The sequence below is a fragment of the Oncorhynchus masou genome, chromosome 16 (genome assembly GCF_036934945.1).
Source record: "Oncorhynchus masou masou isolate Uvic2021 chromosome 16, UVic_Omas_1.1, whole genome shotgun sequence".
NCBI classification, from domain to species: Eukaryota; Metazoa; Chordata; class Actinopteri; order Salmoniformes; family Salmonidae; genus Oncorhynchus; species Oncorhynchus masou.
Window position 1 is genome coordinate 144,824 of NC_088227.1, and position 20,658 is coordinate 165,481.

Here is a 20,658-nt window from a genome sequence, read left to right on the forward strand (position 1 = left end):
TGCATTGAATTCAAATGGATTTACCCAGCCTACAAAGCACTACAGCCACTCTGTGATGACCAGTTCTGCTCTTTTATTGAGGGATCTAGTCTAGATTAAACCAAATAGGAAGACAGTTTTATCATGTGGAGGTTTCATTTAGGTCTCTGTTTAACTAGATACTGTTTGTCTATGACAGCAGGAAGAGTCCTTCAGGGGAACCAGGCCCAGAGACGCACAAACCAGCGAGACAACACCACTGCTCCCTAAGGTGAAAAGACTTTTCACTGGTTAGGGAACCTAAAAAGCCATGAAAGGAAACACACTGGAGAAAAGCCTTATCACTGTTCCCACTGTGGAATGAGTTTTATTCAGGATGGTGACCTAAAAGCTCATGAGAGGATACATACAGGAGAAAAACCTTTCCAATGTTCCCAGTGTGGAAAGAGTTTTACTACGATAGGGCACCTAAAAAAGCATAAGAGAAGACACACAGGAGAAAAGCCATTCCAATGTTTACAATGTGAAAAGGGTTTTACTCAGATAGGGCACCTAAAAAAGCATGAGAAAATACACACAGGAGAAAAGCCTTACCAATGTTCCCAGTGTGAAAAGAGTTTTACCGGGTTAACTAACCTGAAAAAGCATGCGAGGATACACACAGGAGAAAAACCTTTCCTATGTTCCGAGTGTGGAAAGAGTTTTATGAGGATAGGAAACCTTAAAAAGCATGCGAGAATACACGCAGGAGAAAAGCCTTACCAATATTCCCACTATTGGACTTGGAAGGAGATACTGGACGGAGATGGACCCTGGACGCATCCGGGGGAATATCGCCGCCCCAAGGCAGAGCTGGAGGCAGCCAAAGTGGAGAGGCTGCGGTTTGAAGAGGCAGCACGGAAGCAAGGCTGGAAGCCCGAGAGACAGCCCCAAAAATGTATTGGGGGTGACACACAGGGAGTATGGCGAAGCCAGGTAGGAGACCTGTGCCAACTTCCTGTGCATACTGGACGGCGAGAGAGACCGGGCAGGCACCGTGTTATGCTGTGGAGCGCAGTGCAGGTGCATAGCCCGGTGCAGTACATACCAGCTCCTCGTATCGGCCGGGCTAGAGTGGGCATCGAGCCAGGTGCCATGAAACCGGCTCTACGCATCTGGTCTCCAGTGTGTCTCCTTAGGGTCGGCATACATGGCACCAGCCTTAAGCATGGTGTCCCCGGTTCGCCAGCACAGCCCAGTGCGGGCTATTCCACCTCGCCGCACTGGCAGGGCCACTGGGAGCATTCAACTAGGTAAGGTTGGGCAGGCTCGGCGCTCAAGAGCTTCAGTGCGCCTGCACGGTCCGGTCTATCCAGTACCACCTACACACACCAGCCCTCCGGTGGCAGCCCCCCGGACCAGGCTTCCTGTGCGTGTCCAGAGTCCAGTACTCCCTGTTCCTCTTCCCCGCACTCTTCCTGAGATGCGTGTCCTCGGCCCAGTACCACCAGCGCCGGCACCACGCACCTGGCCTACAGTGTGCCTCGCTTGTCCAGCGCTGCTAGAGCCTTCCTCCTCTCCAGCGCCGTCAGATTCTCCCGTCTCTTCAGAGCTGCTAGATTCTCCTATCTGTCCAGAGCTGCTAGAGTCTCCCGCCTGTCCAGAGCTGCTAGAGTCTCCCGCCTGTCCAGAGCTGCTAGAGTCTCCCGCCTGTCCAGAGCTGCCTGAGTCTCCCGCCTGTCCAGAGCTGCTAGAGTTTCCCACCTGTCCAGAGCTGCTAGAGTCTCCCACCTGTCCAGAGCTGCTAGAGTCTCCCGCCTGTCCAGAGTTGCTAGAGCCGCCAGAGCCAGCAGTCTGCAAGGAGCCGCCAGAGCCGGCAGTCTGCAAGGAGCCGCCAGAGCCGCCAGTCTGCAAGGAGCCGCCAGAGCCGCCAGTCAGCCAGGATCCACCAGAGCCGCCAGTCAGCCAGCATCCGCCAGAGCCGCCAGTCAGCCAGGATCCGCAAGAGCCGCCAGTCAGCCAGGATCCGCCAGAGCTGCCAGTCAGCCAGGATCTGCCAGAGCCGCCAGTCAGCCAGGATCTTCCAGAGTCGTCAGCCAGTCCGGAGCTGCCCTTCAGTCCGGAGCTGCCCTTCAGTCCAGAGCTGCCCTTCAGTCCGGAGCTGCCCCTCAGTCCTGAGCTGCCCCTCAGTCCAGAGCTGCCCCTCAGTCCAGAGCTGCCCCTCAGTCCCGAGCTGCCCCTCAGTCCCGAGCCGCCAGTCAACCAGGACCTGCCAGAGCCGCCAGTCAGCCAGGATCTTCCAGAGTCGTCAGCCAGTCCGGAGCTGCCCTTCAGTCCAGAGCTGCCCTTCAGTCCGGAGCTGCCCTTCAGTCCGGAGCTGCCCCTCAGTCCGGAGCTGCCCCTCAGTCCGGAGCTGCCCCTCAGTCCCGAGCTGCCCCTCAGTCCAGTGGGGCCATTTAGTATTGTAGCCAATCCTAGGTTGACGGTGAGGGTCGCCGTTCCTAGGAGGAGACTAAAGCGGACAAAGACTATGGTGTGGTTGGGTCCACGTCCAGCGCCAGAGCCGCCACCATGGACAGACGCCCACCCAGACCCTCCGCTATAGGTTTAGGTTTGCGGCCGGGAGTCCGCACCTTTGAGGGGGGTACTGTCACACCCTGACCTTAGTATTCTTTGTTTTCCTTGTTATTTTGGTTAGGTCAGGTTGTGACATGGGTGATGTATGTGTTTTATTGGGAACCATATTTAGGCAGCCATATTCTGTGGGTACTTTGTGGGTGATTGTTTCCATGTCTGTTTGTTTCACCACATGGTAATGTTTCATTTTTTTCATGTTTCGTTTATTGTTTTGCACTGTTCAGACAAAGAGGAGGAAATCAGCCGTGACAGAATCACCCACCAAAACAGGACCAAGCAGCGTGGTGACAGGCAGCGGCAGGAGGAGCAGCGCAATCAGGACTATTGGACTTGGGAGGAGATACTGGATGGAGATGGACCCTGGACACAGCCGGGGGAATATCGCCGCCCCAAGGCAGAGCTGGAGGCAGCCAAAGCGGAGAGGCGGCGGTTTGAAGAGGCAGCACTGAAGCAATCAAGCCAGGTAGTAGACCTGCGCCAACATCCTGTGTTTACCGGAGGGCGAGAGAGACTGGGAGACCGGGCAGGCACCGTGTTATGGTGTGGAGTGCACGGTGTCCCCAGTGCGGGTGCATAGCCCGGTGCGGTACATACCAGCTCCGGTACATACCAGCTCCTCGTATCAGCCGGGCTAGAGTGGGCATCGAGCCAGGTGCCATGAAGCCGGCTCTACGCATCTGGTCTCCAGTGCGTCTCCTTGGGCCGGCATACATGGCACCAGCCTTACGCATGTTATCCCCGGTTCGCCACCACACGGTACTCTTTCGTTTTTTTCACGTTTCGTTTATTGTTTTGTACTGTTTCAGATTATTAATTAAAATCTACTATGGACACTTACCACGCTGCATTTTGGTCCGATCCCTGCTACCCCAGACGAAGAGGAGACAAAGAGGAGGAAAAGGAGACGAAGAGGAGGAAATCAGCCGTGACAGTGTGAAAAGAGTTTCACCGGGTTAACTAACCTGAAAAAGCATGAGAGGATACACACAGGAGAATAGCCTTTCCAATGTTCCCAGTGTGGAAAGAGTTTTATTCATTTAGCGTACCTAAAAGCTCATGAGAGGATACACACAGGAGAAAAGCTTTTCCAATGTTCCCATTGTGAAAAGACTTTTACCATTTTAGTTAACCTGAAAAAACGTGAGAGAATACACACTGGAGAAAAGCCTTATCACTGTTCCCACTGTGGAATGAGTTTTATTCAGTTATGGGATCTACAAGCTCATGAGAGGATACACACAGGAGAAAAGCCTTTCCAATGCTCCCAGTGTTGATTTTCCTTTACCTGGTTAAGGAGCCTGAAGGTGCATAAGAAGACACACACCGAAAAAGCCCTACCACTGCTCTCTCTCTGTATGGAAGGACATTTTCCGTCAGAGAACTTGAAATCACATGAGAGAATAGAAAGGCTGTATTCTGACTTATATTTTTGCCTGAGAATTTGAAGGTTGAAGGTCCCCAAGAACACAGTGGTCACCATCATTCTTTAATGGAAGAAGTTTGGAACCACCAAGACTCTTTCCAGAGCTGGCCACCCGGCCAAACTGAGCAATCGGCGGAGAAGGGCATTGGTCAGAGAGGTCACCAAAAACCCAATGGTCACTCTGACAGAGCTCTAGAGTTCCTCTGTGATGGGAGAACCTTCCAGGACAACCCTCTCTGCAGCACTCAACCAATCAGGGCTTTATGTTAGAGTGGCCAGACGGAAGCCACTCCTAGGTGAAAAGCACATGACAACCTGCTTGGAGTTTGACAAAAGGCACCTAAAGGACTCTGACCATGAAAAACAAGATTCCCTGGTCTGATGAATCCAAGATTGAACTCTGGCCTGAATTCCAAGCGTCACATCTGGCGTAAACCTGGCACAGCATCAGGCTGTGGGGATGATTTTCAGCGGCAGGGACTGGGATACTAGTCAGGGTCGAGGCAAAGATGAACAGGCTCTGGCTTGGCCACTCAAGGACATTCAGAGAGATCCTTGACATTCAGAGAGATCCTTGATGAAAACCTGCTCCAGAGCGGTCAGGACCTCAGACTGGGGCAAAAGCTCACCTTCCAACAGGACAACGACCCTAAGCACACAGCCAAGACAACGCAGGAGTTGCTACGGGACAAGTCTTTGAATGTCCTTGAGTGGCCAAGCCAGAGCCTGGACTTGAACCTGATCGAAGAACTGAAAATAGATGTGCAGCGACGCTCCCCATCCAACCTGACAAATCTTGAACAATGGGAGAAACTCCCAAAATACAGCTGTGCCAAGCTTGTAGGGTCATACTCCAGAAGATTTGAGGATGTAATCGCTGCCAAAGGTGTTTCAACAAAGTATGTATTAAATGGTCTGAATACTTATGTAGATTCTTTTGTTTATTTGAATAAATTAGCAAAAAAATCTAAAAACGTGTTTTTGGTTTGCCATTATGTGGTATTGTGTATAGATTGAGTATTTAATTATTATTATTTGAATAAGGCTGTAACTTAACAAAATGTGGGATAAGTGAAGGGGTTTGAATACTTTCCGAATGCACTGTGTTGTTACATCATGTAGGAGCAGTATAGACCCAGTCTGTTCATTATATAGATCTACATGATGTATTGTTACACCAAAATAAAGGGAAATTATATTATGTTATATTAATACAATTGCTCAGAGAAAGATATATAGTTTAACATGTAATTCTCAAAAGCTAGGGGTCTGGATTATTGCCACCCATGTTTTCAATACTCCAGCACTGGGAGGATAACGACACTCTAATGTTTTATGAGATTGGAGAAGTCATTGGGTGGGATCTTAGACCAAATCTCTCCAGGTCCTTGATGTATCTTGTCTGCGCTTGTGGACTGCCCTGTTCATTTCAAACCACAGGTTTTCAATGGAGTTCAAGTCCGAAGACTGAGATGGCCATTGAAAATGTTGATTTTGTTCCCAAATAACAATTTCTTTGTGGATGTTGATGTGTCTTGCTGGAAGATCCACTGATGGCCAAGTTTCCGCCTCCTAGCAGAGAGGTTAACAGGTTTTGGACTAAAATATCCTGGTAGAGGGTAAAGTTTATTTATTTTATACAGTAATTTTAGCTAACCTTTATCAAGGGTATCAATAACTAGGTGCTTATTTTGATATATTGTTATTTGACTGAATCAGAAATACAGATGTGGAGTAGAGGTTAAGTTTGTTTTAAATTCTCATAAAAAATCTGAACTAATCAAACAACACTTGTTGCTCTTTGTACGTGTTGATATAATATTACTATTTAATGGAGAGAAAATAACGTTTCCCGAAACTGCTTTATAATATTATAATTCAATGAAGAAGAAAGAAAGTTTTCCCTCCTCAACTGCGTTAACTCCCTCCAGGCAGCAGATGGTGATATGTGTCTTTCAGGCGATGTTTGTAGTGTGACGTATTATTTAGTGGACGGAACGCTTCTTCAACAACTGCAGCCACCTTGGTAGCTCGCTAGCCAACAAATTCGGAACATTCAAGTTCTTTAGAGAATTTCGTGGTTTATTTGCCACTATGATTTAAACATACTTATGTGGAAACAACTAGCTACCCCATTTAATTTAATATTTACGTTGTAAGTAGCTAGCTGGTTGGCTGGTTAAATTAGCACTAGTCTAGTTGCTAATGCTAACTAGCTAACATCCCCGACCATGAGCTTACTAAGCTACTCTCCTCCTGCTAAAGAAGATGAGGCCTGCTGGACAGAGAAAGAAACTCTCGTGGAAGAGGAGGATGTTACAAAACAAAAACAAGTAGAGGATGAGACTGTTACAGTGAAAGAAGAAGAAGAAGAGAAAGACGTTTCAGTGAAAGAGGAGGAAGATGCGTTCAGAGTGAAAGAGGAGGAAGAGGATGTTACAGTAAAAGAAGAGGAGGCCGAGAAAGAGGAGGATGCAGTTTATGGAGTGAAAGAGGAGGATGGGGAGATGACCTTCACATCCATAAAGGAGGAGGAGGAAACTAGATATCTGGGCCCGGTTTCCCAAAGGCATCTTAAGGCCAGTGGTTCTAACGATGAATTTAACCATAAGGTGGTTTTTGGAAACCGGGGCCTGGTTAATACTAGTAAGTACAGTCTTAAATACAGAGGCACAAACTCTGCAGTTGTTGAACTGATGTGTGGTGTTAAAGCGGAAATCTGCAATTGTTACATCCATATTTGGACTTTTAAATTATTTATTTCTAGCCATTGATTCTTGAAGAATATAACACATGCCTCATGAGCTTAGATCAAATGTTGTACCCCATCAGAACTCCAAATAAGCTTTTTTTTTACTCCAATGTTTAGAAACAATGTAAATCAACACTGTATAGCCTCAACATGGTTAAATCTATAATATTGATATCACGGATAGTCAGTCCTTGCATCCATAGGTCTGTCTATGAATTTGAGAGTAGTTACATTTCTCCAACCCTATCATCATCTTTTTACCAAAACAGTGGTGGATGACAGCTTTGTTATGTTTCAACTGCAGATAGATTTTTGTGGCTTTTTTAAGGGGACAACTTAAGGTTTAAACAGCAACAAAATGGCTCCCAATAGACTTGGTAAACAGCTGAGGGATTTTTTTTAAACCGTTATTTAACTAGGCAAGTCAGTTAAGAACAAATTCTTATTTTCAATGACGGCCTAGGAACAGTGGGTTAACTGCCTGTTCAGGGGCAGAACGACAGATTTGTACCTTGTCAGCTCGTGGGTTTGAACTTGCAACCTTCCGGTTACTAGTCCAACGCTCTAACAACTAGGCTACCCTGCCTGGTGGTTTGAACTTGCAACCTTCCAGTTACTAGTCCAACGCTCTAACCACTAGGCTACCCTGCCGCACCGGGGGAATGAGAAGTGTAGCTGTTGTAGCAACCATAACCCAAAACCGAGCGACCTCATCAAGAAGTTCAGACATCTTGGCGTAACAGTTATAAGGTGTTGGCTTGACAGTTATGGGTCCTACAGTAGGTCTATGTTGTTAGGTGAAGTTGTGGGTCCTACAGTAGGTCTATGTTGTTAGGTGAAGTTATGGGGTCCTACCCATAACTTCACCTAACAACAACATAGACCTACTGTAGGACCCACAACTTCACCTAACAACAACATAGACCTACTGTAGGACCCACAACTTCACCTAACAACAGCATAGACCTAGTGTAGGACCCCATAACTTACATTTACATTTAAGTCATTTAGCAGACGCTCTTATCCAGAGCGACTTACAAATTGGTGAATTCACCTTCTGACATCCAGTGGAACAGCCACTTTACAATAGTGCATCTAAATCATTAAGGGGGGGTGGTGAGAAGGATTACTTATCCTATCCTAGGTATTCCTTGAAGAGGTGGGGTTTCAGGTGTCTCCGGAAGGTGGTGATTGACTCCGCTGTCCTGGCGTCGTGAGGGAGTTTGTTCCACCATTGGGGGGCCAGAGCAGCGAACAGATTTGACTGGGCTGAGCGGGAACTGTACTTCCTCAATGGTAGGGAGGCGAGCAGGCCAGAGGTGGATGAACGCAGTGCCCTTCACCTAACAACATAGACCTACTGTAGAACCCCTAACTTCATCAAACAACAACATAGGTGAAGTTATGGGTCCTACAGTAGGTCTATGTTGTTGTTAGGTGAAGTTATGGGTTCTACATTAGGTCTAACAGCAACATAGACCTACTGTAGGACCCCATAACTTCACCTAACAACATATACCTAGGTCTATGTTGTTGTTGTTCTGTGAAGTTATGGGGTCCTACAGTAGGTCTATGTTGTTGTTAGACCTAATGTAGAACCCATAACTTCACCTAACAACAACATAGACCTACTGCCTGTTCACCCCGCTATCATCCAGAAGGCGAGGCCAGTACAGGTGCATCAAAGCTGGGACCGAGAGACTGAAAAACAGCTTCTATCTCAAGGCCATCAGACTGTTAAACAGCCACCACTAACATTGAGTGGCTGCTGCCAACACACTGACACTGACTCAACTCCAGCCACTTTAATAATGGGAATTGATGGGAAATTATGTAAATATATCACTAGCCACTTTAAACAATGCTACCTTATATAATGTTACTTACCCTACATTATTCATCTCATATGCATACGTATATACTGTACTCTATATCATTGACTGCATCCTTATGTAATACATGTATCACTAGCCACTTTAACTATGCCACTTTGTTTACATACTCATCTCATATGTATATACTGTACTCGATACCATCTACTGTATCTTGCCTATGCTGCTCTGTACCATCACTCATTCATATATCCTTATGTACATATTCTTTATCCCCTTACACTGTGTATAAGACAGTAGTTTAGGAATTGTTAGTTAGATTACTTGTTGGTTATTACTGCATTGTCGGAACTAGAAGCACAAGCATTTCGCTACACTCGCATTAACATCTGCTAACCATGTGTATGTGACAAATAAAATTTGATTTGATTTGAAGTTATGTGTCCTACAGTAGGTCTATGTTGTTAGGTGAAGTTATGGCTCCTACAGTAGGTCTATGTTGTTGTTAGTTGAAGCAATGAGTCCTACAGTAGGTCTATGTTATTGTTAGGTAAAGTTATGGGTTATACAGTAGTTATATGTTGTTGTTAGGTGAAGTTATGGGTCCTACTGTAGGTCTATGTTGTTAGGTGAAGTTATGGCTCCTACAGTAGGTCTATGTTGTTGTTAGTTGAAGCAATGAGTCCTACAGTAGGTCTATGTTATTGTTAGGTAAAGTTATGGGTTATACAGTAGGTCTATGTTGTTAGGTGAAGTTATGGGTCCTACTGTAGGTCTATGTTGTTAGGTGAAGTTATGGCTCCTACAGTAGGTCTATGTTGTTGTTAGGTGAAGTTATGGGTTCTACAGTAAGTCTATGTTATTGTTAGGTAAAGTTATGGGTTATACAGTAGGTCTATGTTGTTGTTAGGTGAAGTTATGGGGTCCTACAGTAGGTCTATGTTAGGTGAAGTTATGGGGCCCTACAGTAAGTCTATGTTATTGTGAGGTGAAGTCATGGGTCCTACAGTAGGTCTATGTTTTTGTTAGGTGAAGTTATGGGGTCCTACAGTAGGTTTATGTTGTTATTTGAACTTATGGGGTCCTACAGTAGGTCTATGTTAGATGAAGTTGTGGGTCCTACAGTAGGTCTTTGTTATTGTGAGTTGAAGTCATGGGTTCTACAGTAGGTCTATGTTGTTGTTAGGTGAAGTTCTGGTTCCTATATTACCTCTATGTTATGTGAGCGGACCAAGTAATTGGGCGTCACTCTAAAGCGGGAAGGTGGAATAAACGAGTCAAGAGTAGGTTTTCTTGATTGAACACAGTTCTCTATTGAGGGCATTTGGTCAACACAAAAACTCCAACATAATCAATGAAAATCTTCCAAGGAAAAACATACATCTTCTCCAGATGAAACAGGAACACAATAGGATTATCTTTAAACTACAACAAAAGTCACGGGATTGTCACCGTCTTAGTGTTTCTTCCTGGATAGCTCCTCTCTCTCTCCGTGGCCATCTCCCAGAGATAGTTTCCCCCCCTCTCTGCTGGTTCCATACTCTCTCTTATAGGGGAAGGAGAATATGTCATTAGTACCGTCAGCTGTGCTTAATTGCCTCTGGTTACCTTGTCTCCCATGCCTTATTGGGCTACTATCCGTGAGCCCAGCCTGCCCTCTGGTGGTCCTTCCACAGTTATTGTTAGGTGAAGTTATGGCTCCTACAGTAGGTCTATGTTGTTGTCAGGTGACGTTATGGGTCCTACAATAGGTTTATGTTGTTAGGTGAAGTTGTGGGTCCTACAGTAGGTCTTTGTTATTGTGAGGTGAAGTCATGGGTTATATAGTAGGTCTATGTTGTTGTTAGGTGACGTTATGGGGTTCTACAGTAGGTCTATGTTAGGTGAAGTTATGGGTCCTACAGTTGTGCTATATTGTTGTTAGGTGAAATTGACTCCTACAGTAGGTCTATGTTGTTGTTAGGTGACGTTATGGGTCCAACAGTTGTGCTATATTGTTGTTAGGTGAAATTGACTCCTACAGTAGGTCTATGTTGTTGTTAGGTGACGTTATGGGTCCAACAGTTGTGCTATGTTATTGTTAGGTGAAGTTATGGGCCCTACAGTAGGTCTATGTTATTGTTAGGTGAAGTTATGGGTTCTACAGTAGGTTTTTGTTGTTGGGTGAAGTTGTGGGTCCTACAGTAGGTCTTTGTTATTGTGAGGTGAAGTTATGGGTTCCACATTAGGTCTAACAATAACATAGACCTACTGTAGAACCCATAACTTAACCTAACAACAACATAGACCTACCTGTAGGACCCCAAAACTTCACCTAACAACATATACCTAGGTCTATGTCGTTGTTGTTAGGTGAAGTGGGGGGTCCTACAGTAGGTATATGTTGTTAGGTGAAGTTGTGGGTCCTACAGTAGGTCTTTGCTATTGTGAGGTGAAGTCATGGGTCCTACAGTAGGTCTATGTTGTTATTAGGTTAAGTTATGGGTTCTACATTAGGTCTAACAACAACATAGATCTACTGTAGGCCCCTTATCTTAACCAAACAACAACATAGACCTACTGTAGGACCCCATAACTTCACCTAACAACATATACCTAGGTCTATGTTGTTGTTGTTAGCTGAAGTGGGGGTTCTACAGCAGGTCTATGTTGTTAGGTGACGTTATGGGTCCTACAGTAGGTCTATGTTGTTGTTTGGTGAAGTTATGTGTCCTACAGTAGGTATATGTTATTGTTAGGTGACGTTATGGTTTCTACAGTAGGTTTTTGTTGTTAGGTGAAGTTATGGCTCCTACAGTAGGTCTATGTTATTGTTAGGTGAAGTTATGGGTCCTACAATAGGTTTATGTTGTTAGGTGAAGTTAGGGGGTCCTACAGTAGGTTTATGTTGTTAGGTGACATTATGGGTCCTACAGTAGGTCTATGTTGTTATTAGGTGAAGTTATGGCTCCTACAGTAGGTCTGTGTTGTTTGGTGAAGTTGTGGGTCCTACAGTAGGTCTTTGTTAATGTGAGGTGAAGTCATGGGTCCTACAGTAGGTCTATGTTGTTGTTAGGTTAAGTTATGGGTCCTACAGTAGGTCTATGTTGTTGTTAGTTGAAGTTATGGGTCCTACAGTAGGTCTGGGTTGTTGTTAGGTGAAGTTATGGGTCCTACAGTAGGTCTATTTGTTGTTGGGAACCCCATTCCCCAAGCAAAACCCACGGCAACAGCCAGTGAAAGTGCAGGGCACCAAATTCAAAACAACAAAAATATCATAATTACAATTCCTCAAGCATACTAGTATTTTACACCATTTTAAAGATAACATTCTCATTAAACCAGCCACAGTGTCTGATTTCAAAAAGGATTTACAGCGAAAGCACCACAAACGATTGTTAGGTCTCCACCAAGCCACAGAAAAACACAGCCATTTTTCCAGCCAAAGAGAGGAATCACAAAAAGCAGAAATAGAGATAAAATTAATCAGTAACCTTTGATGATCTTCATCAGATGACACTCATAGGACTTCATGTTACACAATACGTGTATGTTTTGTTTGATAAAGTTAATATTTATATAAAACAATCTGAGTTCACAGTCTGTACAAATGAAGTGGAACGTAGTGTCCTTTCACGTGAGCGCGCCAAACCGAGGCTGTGGCACTCACTCAAAGAGCCCTTATGAGCCCCTCCTTTACCGTAGAATCCTCAAAACTGTTTCTTAATCCTGTTGACATATAGTGGAAGCCTTGGGAAGTGAAACATAACTAATATCCCACGGTATCTTCAATAGGGGCTGAGTTGAAAAACTTCAAACGCCAGATTTCCCACTTCCTGGTTGGATTTCTTCTCAGGTTTTTGCCTGCCATATGAGTTATGTTATACTCACAGACATCATTCAAACAGTTTTAGAAACTTCAGAGAGTTTTCTATCCAAATGTACTAATTATATGCATATTCTAGCTTTTACGGCTGAGTAGCAGGCAGCTTAATTTGGGCACGTTTTTCATCCAAGCTACCCAATACTACCCCCTACCCCAGTTGATTTGCAACAATAACATAAACATTATATTCAGCAGGACATTCAAACGAGCCTCACAATTATAATCCAACAGTAATGTGAAATGCACTCATAAGCAACCTGCAAATGGAGGCTATTTTTTGCTGTCAGCCTATGAGAACTCCCCTGAGTTTTCCCCCATGGTGGTGAATTAGTGAATAGGCACAGATCTTAATGTGAGTTTCCTTGAGTAGCACTCCTGAGATATTGTGAAAACTAAAATCTTCGCTCACCAATTTTGCTCATTAACAGGGAGGCGTTTCTGCAATCAAATTGTGTGCGTATCGCCCTCGTGCCTCAATTTTAGCAAACAGAAAGGGGCCAATATTGGAGACCAAAAGTCATCTGGCGCACTGCTTAGGATGTCAACAACTTTACTAACTTAATTCTAGTTACCACTAATGTGAAAACAAGACAAAATAACCTGTTGCTAACTTGACTGTCTTAATAGTCAAATAATTTAACAGATGTCAATTGTTGTACAACTTCATGGGTATACTCTGGGCATCACCTTTTACCTCAAATAAACAGTGGATTTTTTGTTGTTGTGGGCTTCTAACCATCTGTTTGACTTTGTTGTTCACACAGGAGAGAGACTTGATTATCTCGGGTCCTCTGGGGAGACTACAGAAGAGAGACGTGACTATTGTGGGTCCTCTGGGGAGTCTCAACAACATCATGAAGCTGACAAGGCAGATCAGAGTCTCTCCAAATCAGAACACCTCATGAAACACCAAAAGAGACCCACCGGGAAGAAATGTCATTGCTGCTCTGACTGTGGGAAGAGATTCAACTCTTCAGGAGACCTTAAAATACATCAAAGAATTCACACTGGAGAGAAATCTTTTGGCTGTGATCAATGTGGGAAGAGATTTACTGATTCGAGCAGCCTGAAATCACACCAGAAAACACACACAGGAGATAAATCCTATAGCTGTTATCAATGTGGGAAAAGTTGTACTACATCTAGCCATCTAATTGTACACCAGAGAACACACACAGGAGAGAAACCTTTTAGCTGTGATCAATGTGGGAAGAAATTTACTGTGTCAAACTCCTTGATGGTGCACCAGAGAATACACACAGGAAAGAAACCTTATAGCTGTAGTCAATGTGGGAAGAGTTTTACTCAACCAGAAAGCCTGATTGTGCACCAGAGAATACACACAGGAGAGAAACCTTATATCTGTTATCAATGTGGGAAAAGTTGTAGGACATCCAGCCATCTAATTGTACACCAGAGAACACACACAGGAGAGAAACCTTTTAGCTGTCATCAATGTGGGAAGAGTTTTGGTACATCTAGCCATCTAATTGTACACCACCGAACACACACAGGAGAGAAACCTTTTAGCTGTAGTCAATGTGGGAAGAGTTTTAGTCAATCTAGTGATCTGACAGTGCACCAGAGAACACACACAGGAGAGAAACCTTATAGCTGTGGTCAATGTGGGAAGAGTTTTGTTCAATCTGGCCATCTGACAGTGCACCAGAGAACACACACAGGAGAGAAACCTTATAGCTGTGGTCAATGTGGGAAGAGTTTTAGTACATCTGGGTATCTGACTATACACCAGAGAACACACACAGGGGGGGAATTTTGTAGCTGTCATAAATGTGACAAGAAATTCTCCGATAAAAGACTTCTGATCAAACATCAGAAAATACATACATGAAGCAATTGTTTCATGAAATCAATGAAATATCCCACCTAGCAAAATGCAATTGAAAAGACATTGAAAAGAAGACTATGGCCGAAGTCCAAAATACGTTCGGTTTTAGTTGAAAGTTAAAAATATGTATTTTCGGTGTTTTTTTTGAATGACTTGAAAACGACTTAATTTCAACGTACTTGCAGCCTATACACATGGACGCAGTATGATAAATTAGTCTGTAATCAATTTTATTAACAATCTGACATCACTCCAGTATTTCTTTACAACATTCAAATGCTAATTGTCTTTATTCCACTACTGAAGAAACAAGACTCAAATCACCTCATCTTTCAAACATTCAGCCTGACAAAATATACATATTTTATTATTCCGTGCCTCACCATTAAGTGAATTATTGCCAATACATATTATCAAAGGGGTAGTACATTTGGTTTTGATATATTTACATTTCTTGTAACAGTTAGTAATCATAATTATTTATGCAACCAACTGACTATTTTGGGTACAATTATATTGACATTGTTGCACTGCTTTTAGAATATCAGGGATAATTCTCAGATGTGCCAACCCAAATGTACTAGAGCATGACATTAGGGACTGGGCCCCCGATCCTATAACATTACTATTGAGTGAGCAATGAAAAGAGAAAGAAGATCCGCAGTGAGGGGAAAGTTACTACGGATATTAAGGAGCTAGTTCTAGAAGCTAGTGAGTTTTAGGATTCTATAGAAAGAAAAAGGAGAAAATATATTATTTTATTATGTTATTTAGAAGTGTTTTTTCTTGTTTTTAATTGTTTATATTGGTGAAGCATTGTAGTTGATTATAATGTGAAATGGAAGTTGTTTTTTGTATGTGGTGAGCAAACTTGTCCAACAAAAATATAGGATTTATTTGTTGTCTTAGGGGGAAGGTGTTCCAGGCTTTGGTTTTTCCATTTACGTTTTGAGGTTGGACTTTAGCACGTGGGACGCACTGATTGGTGTCACCTCTTTAGTCAGTATGTGTTACACCTGTGCTGGCTTGTCCATCTCGTTAGTGGGAAGATGGGAAGGAGTGGGGGGACAGCCTGCCAGGCTTCCTCGAGGTCGAAATGAGGGATTTGGTGGAGGATTTAGCGGGGATGGGACGTTGTGTCTCCCCGCTACCTCCTTCACCAAAGAAGAAAGGGATGAAGAGGGGGAGCTTGGCAGGAAGTGAGAGGGAGGGGGTGTGGAGGGGGAGGGGGGCTAAGAGAGTGGCGGGGGGGGAGGGTATTTTGTCCTCCCGGTTTGCCTCAGCCCCTTGCATTTTAGTGGATGACTCCAGTGAGGGGTCAGTGGGCTGTTTGCTAGAGGGATCCCAACTCCTGTTTGAGGAGATGGGGTCCTCTACATGCAGCCCCGAGGCAAACAGGGAGGGGGGGATGGTGGGTGGGGAGGGAGGACCCAACACACTGCCTGGGTCATGGGTTGGGATGGAGGACGGGGGGGCGTCAGGAGTGGAGAGGACGTCCCCGCCGGTGGAGATGGACCAGGGGAGCATCGGGTGAGTCTCCTGGTTTTTTCTTTGGTTTTTGGGGTTTATTTGTTGAAAAAATTAAATGAATAGTTCTGTTTCTTTTTTTAGTCTAAATGTTAGGGGGTTAAGGGATAATGTTAAAAGGAGGGCGGTTTTTTGTTATTTAGAGGGTGTGGGGTTTGATTTCTGTTTTTTACAGGAGGTTCACCTGAGGGATGGTGGGGATGTGTGTAGATTTAGGAGGGAGTGGGATAAGGGGGAATCTTTTTGGGGCATAGGAGGGGTGCACTCAACAGGAGTAGGGATTCTGTGTGGGAACAGAGAGGTTAAGGTAGAGAACACTTTTGTTATAATGCAGGGTAGAGTATTGGGGATAGATGTTAAGTATAGAGAAGCTAGATATAGGTTAATTGGGGTGTATGGGCCACAGGTGGCGGCAGACAGGAGGGAGATGGTGGACTGTCTGGCGCCTCTGTGTGTTACAAACAGGCACTTGGTGATAGGAGGGGATTTTAATATAGATTTATGGGTAGGTGGTGATAGTAGTGCAGGAGCCATCACCGGGATAATGGCTTGCCATGGTCTGGTTGATGGTGGCCTGCACACTACTCCGGCAATGGTCGGTCCTACATGGCGCAACTCCAGGGGTGTTGCGCGGAGGCTCGACTACATTTTTGTATCCAGGTTTTTGGGTCAGTTGTCTGGGTGGCTGGTGCCTGTTTTCTTCACGGATCACGACGGGGTGTTCCTGCAGGTGGGGTCGCCAGTCTGCCTCTTCGGTAGGGGGTACTGGAAGTTAGATCGGGATATACTGGAGGAGCAGGCTTTCGTTGACGCATTTTTTTGTTTCTTTCGGAGGCTTGACGGCCTCCGGTCCATATGCGAGGGGGTGTTAGAGTGGTGGGATTTAGTTAAGGTGAGGATTAGGGCTTTTATAATAGGATATTGTAGAAGGAAAAAAAGGGAGGAAAGGAGGGAGGTGGATCGTATACAAAGGTTAATTGAACTCGAGTACGAGGCAGGCAACCTCGGCGGGTCGATTGACTGGGAGAGATCTGCAGGAGCAGAAGGCTCGAGCTTTCCTGGAGCGTGCGCATAGTGGCTTTCTAGAACATAATGAGACTTGTTCCGCTATGTTCTTTAAGTCGGTTAGTGCCAGGCAGAGTAGGAAGGTAATGCATGGCGTTAGAAAAGAAGATGGTAGTATAGTTAGAAAACCAGAGGAAATGGTCAGGGAGACAACTGATCATTTCCGAGGGTTTTTTAAAGAAAGGGAGATAGATGTAGAGCAGGGAAACGTGTTTTTAGAACACTTGTCCCGGCAGCTGCCGGAGGACATTAGAGACGTGATGGAGGCCCAGATCTCACTAGAAAAGGTTGAGAGCGCTCTTAGGAGGATGGGAAAAGGGAAGGTGCCTGGGATGGATGGGCTGCCGGCTGAGTTTTACCTCAAGTTTTGGGGTATACTTGGTCCAGTGGTCCTCGAAGTCTTGAAGGCCATCCTTGAGACGGGGGTCCCGGGGGGATCAATGGCTGTTGGTGTGCTGTCACTTCTTTATAAGAAGGGGGAAGCAACTGACCTTGGCAACTGGCGGCCTTTGACCATGCTGTGTGTAGACTACAAGATTCTTGCAAAGGTTTTAGCAGACCGGTTGCGCACCGCCCTTCCCTACGTCGTCCATGAGGATCAGACGTGCGGGGTAGAGGGCCGCTCAATAAGATGGAACCTACAGTTGATCAGGGACTCCATCGCCTGGGTTGAAGATAGAGGGCTGTCTTTAATGGTAGCAGCGCTAGATCAGGCGAAAGCCTTTGATCGCGTGAATAGATCTTTTCTATTCAGGGTGTTAGGTAGATTAGGATTTGGGGAGAAGTTTATAGGATGGATCCGTACATTATATGTCGGAGAGGGGTGTTGAGTTAGTGTAAATAGTCACTTAGGTGACGTTTTTGACCTCTCGTCTGGGGTCAGGCAGGGATGCCCACTCTCGGCCCTCCGCTTCGTACTGTACATGGAGCCTCTGGGGGCTGCCATTAGGGCAGACACAGGGGTGGAGGGCTTGTTGATCCCTGGGAGCGGTGGGCTGCGTATTAACATGACGCAGTACGCCGACGACACTTCCTTGCTGTTATGTAAGGACTCGTGCCTGACAAGGTCCCTTGCCATCATTGGGGATTTCACCCAAGCGTGGGGGCAGTTCTGAATCATGCAAAATCTTCCGTTAAGTATTTCGGAAGATGGCTCGGTAGGACGGATGTGCCCGGGGGGGTTATCTCTCTGTGAAGGGGCCCTGAGGATTCTCGGGGTCCATTTTGAGACCTCTGGCTCAGCGACGCTAAACTGGAACATGCGTATCGCAGTGGTACAGAGGAAGCTAGCAATGTGGAAGGCTAGGTATTTGTCTTTTATGGGCAAAGTCCTGGTCCTAAAGGTGGATGTGTTGCCGTCTCTTTTGTATTTGGCATACATCTACCCATTGCCGGCTTGTCTGAGGAGGCCTCTAGTGAGGCTTGTGTTTCAGTTTATGTGGAGTGGCAGGTGCGAGTGGGTCGCCAGGGCACGCATGATCTGTCCCATCGGGGAGGGAGGTAGGGGGGTACCACATTTCCCCCTCAAGCTGGACTCAATTTTTGTTTCTTTCTTGTTAGCGGAGCTTGCTCAGCCAGTGATACACCCGTCCGGTTACCTCCTGCAGGTGTTCTTCTCGTACCAGGCGAGAAGCGTAATGGTGTGGTCTAACGCGGGTCCTCGGGCGGAACAGCTGCCGTGGCACTTTGGCCATGCGGCAAAGTGTCTGCGTGCGCACCCCGAGGTTGAAGTTGCCCGAGTAGGTTTAGATCACAGGCACCTGTACGAAGAGGTCAGGCAGGCAGGGAGTCCTGCGCCTGTAGCGGGCATCTCGTCAGTGGTCTGGGAGGGAGTGCAGGCGCAGGGCCTGGACAACAGGCTCAAGGACCTGAATTGGTTGGGCCTCCATAAGTGCTTGCCGGTATTTTCCATCTTGTACCGGTATAGTGTGGTGCGATCCCCTACCTGTCCAAGATCTGCTTGTGGCAGGGAGGAGACTGTGCGCCATGCCTTCTGGGACTGTGCCTGTGCCGAACTAGTATGGGCTAGGGCACGGGTGATGCTAGGTGTGGTTAGGAGGGATTTTGTTTTGACATTGGCTAGGCTAGAGAGAGGCGTAGGGAGAGCAAAGGGAACGGATAGGGACAGGTTTCTGCTCTGGCTTCTCATGAGTCTCTTTAAAAAGGGACTGTGGAAAGCCAGGCAGAATTTAGTCAAGACAGGGAGAGATTGGGGGGTGGAAGGGATAGTGAGAAGGGTGGAAGGTGATTTGAGGGGGAGGATGAAGAGGGAGGAGAGGAAGTGGGGGAAGCATGCGGCACGGGAGAGGTGGAAAGGGGGTTTAGGGCTGGGAGTGTTAGAGTGAGTTTGGTAAGGGGATAGATTAGGGAAGGGGAGATAGGGAAAGGGTTAGGTATTGGTTAGGTATGACGGGGAGGGACGATGCTCCCCTGAGGTTTGTTTTTGTTTGATGTTTTTGTAAATAGAATTAATTAAGAATGAATGAGAATTATGATGTTGTAATAGTATGAATGGTATTGATGGTAATAAATTATTTTAACCACCTTTTCCTATTAAAGATGTTTTTCATTTCAGGTTAAAGCTTCTTTTTGAAGAGAGCTTATTTTTTGAAATGAATCAATACAGATCGTTTCCGGGGATTGGTATGGCAAATATTGCAAAACAAATGAATCCAATGACTGACCAATCAACAGACTCTTGCAAAACCAACTTATCTTAGTATGAAAAACAGTATAAATGCAGATATATTAATATCTTACACTATGGCACAATAGTGCATGGTATGTACGTTTAGTATAAAAAGCAATAGTATCTCATTATGCTAATCTGTTTATGGGTTTGTTTTAGAATAACAGACAGGAATTCTCTGTTACGCAGAGATGGCGTCCACCCTACACCCCTAAAAAAGAGCCTCCCCATCAGCCAATACAGTCGCAAACGTAGAATTTGTAGTACACATAGTGACTATGACAAATAAGCCGATTGTCTGGATGAGCGTTTCAGACAGTGTGGTTACCTAGAGGAATTGCTGCATGACACAAGGGATCGTTATAAAAGTGGTGGAAAAAGTACCCAATTGTCATGCTTGAGTAAAAGTATAGATACCTGAATAGAATGTTACTCAAGTAAAAGTGAAAGTCACCCAGTAATATACTGCTTGAGTAAAAGTATTTGGTTTTAAAAATACTTAAGTATCAAAAGTAAATGTAATTTCTAAAATATACTTCAAATCATTTCACATTCCTTATATTAAGCAAACCAGACGGCACCATTTTCTTATTTTTACTATTTACGGATAGCCAGGCGCACACTCCCAACACTCAGACATATTTTACAAATGATGCATTTATGTTTAGTGAGTCAGCCAGATCAGAGGCAGTAGGGATGGCCAGGGATGTTCTCTTGATAATGCGTGTGTTGGACCATTTTCCTGTCCTGCTAAGCATGCAAAATGTAACGAGTACTTTTGGTTGACAGGGAAAATATATAGAGTAAAAAATACAATATTTTCTCTAGGAATGTATTGAAGTAAAAGTTGTCAAAAATATAAATAGTTAAGTACAGATACCCCCCAAAAACGACTTAAGTGGTACTTTAAAGTGCTTTACACCACTGTAAAAATATGACCCAGGATGACAGCCTCACGCCCAAACCTCCCTGTCCTCCAGACCAACATGTTCAATGCTTCCTTCTCCAAACCTCGCCTCCCTCCAGACCAACACGTTCAATGCTTCCTTCAGTACTCCCCT

General features: G+C 45.2%; 1 protein-coding gene across 1 annotated transcript; it reads left to right on the top strand.

Annotated features, from left to right (window-relative positions):
* Positions 1–6,020: 6,020 nt before the first annotated feature.
* Positions 6,021–15,520, top strand: LOC135557336 (zinc finger protein OZF-like). The gene is made up of 2 exons (XM_064990517.1): positions 6,021–6,664; positions 13,232–15,520. The coding sequence occupies exons 1-2, from the start codon at positions 6,250–6,252 to the stop codon at positions 14,317–14,319; spliced, it is 1,503 nt and encodes a 500-aa protein (XP_064846589.1). The 5' UTR covers positions 6,021–6,249; the 3' UTR covers positions 14,320–15,520.
* Positions 15,521–20,658: the final 5,138 nt, after the last annotated feature.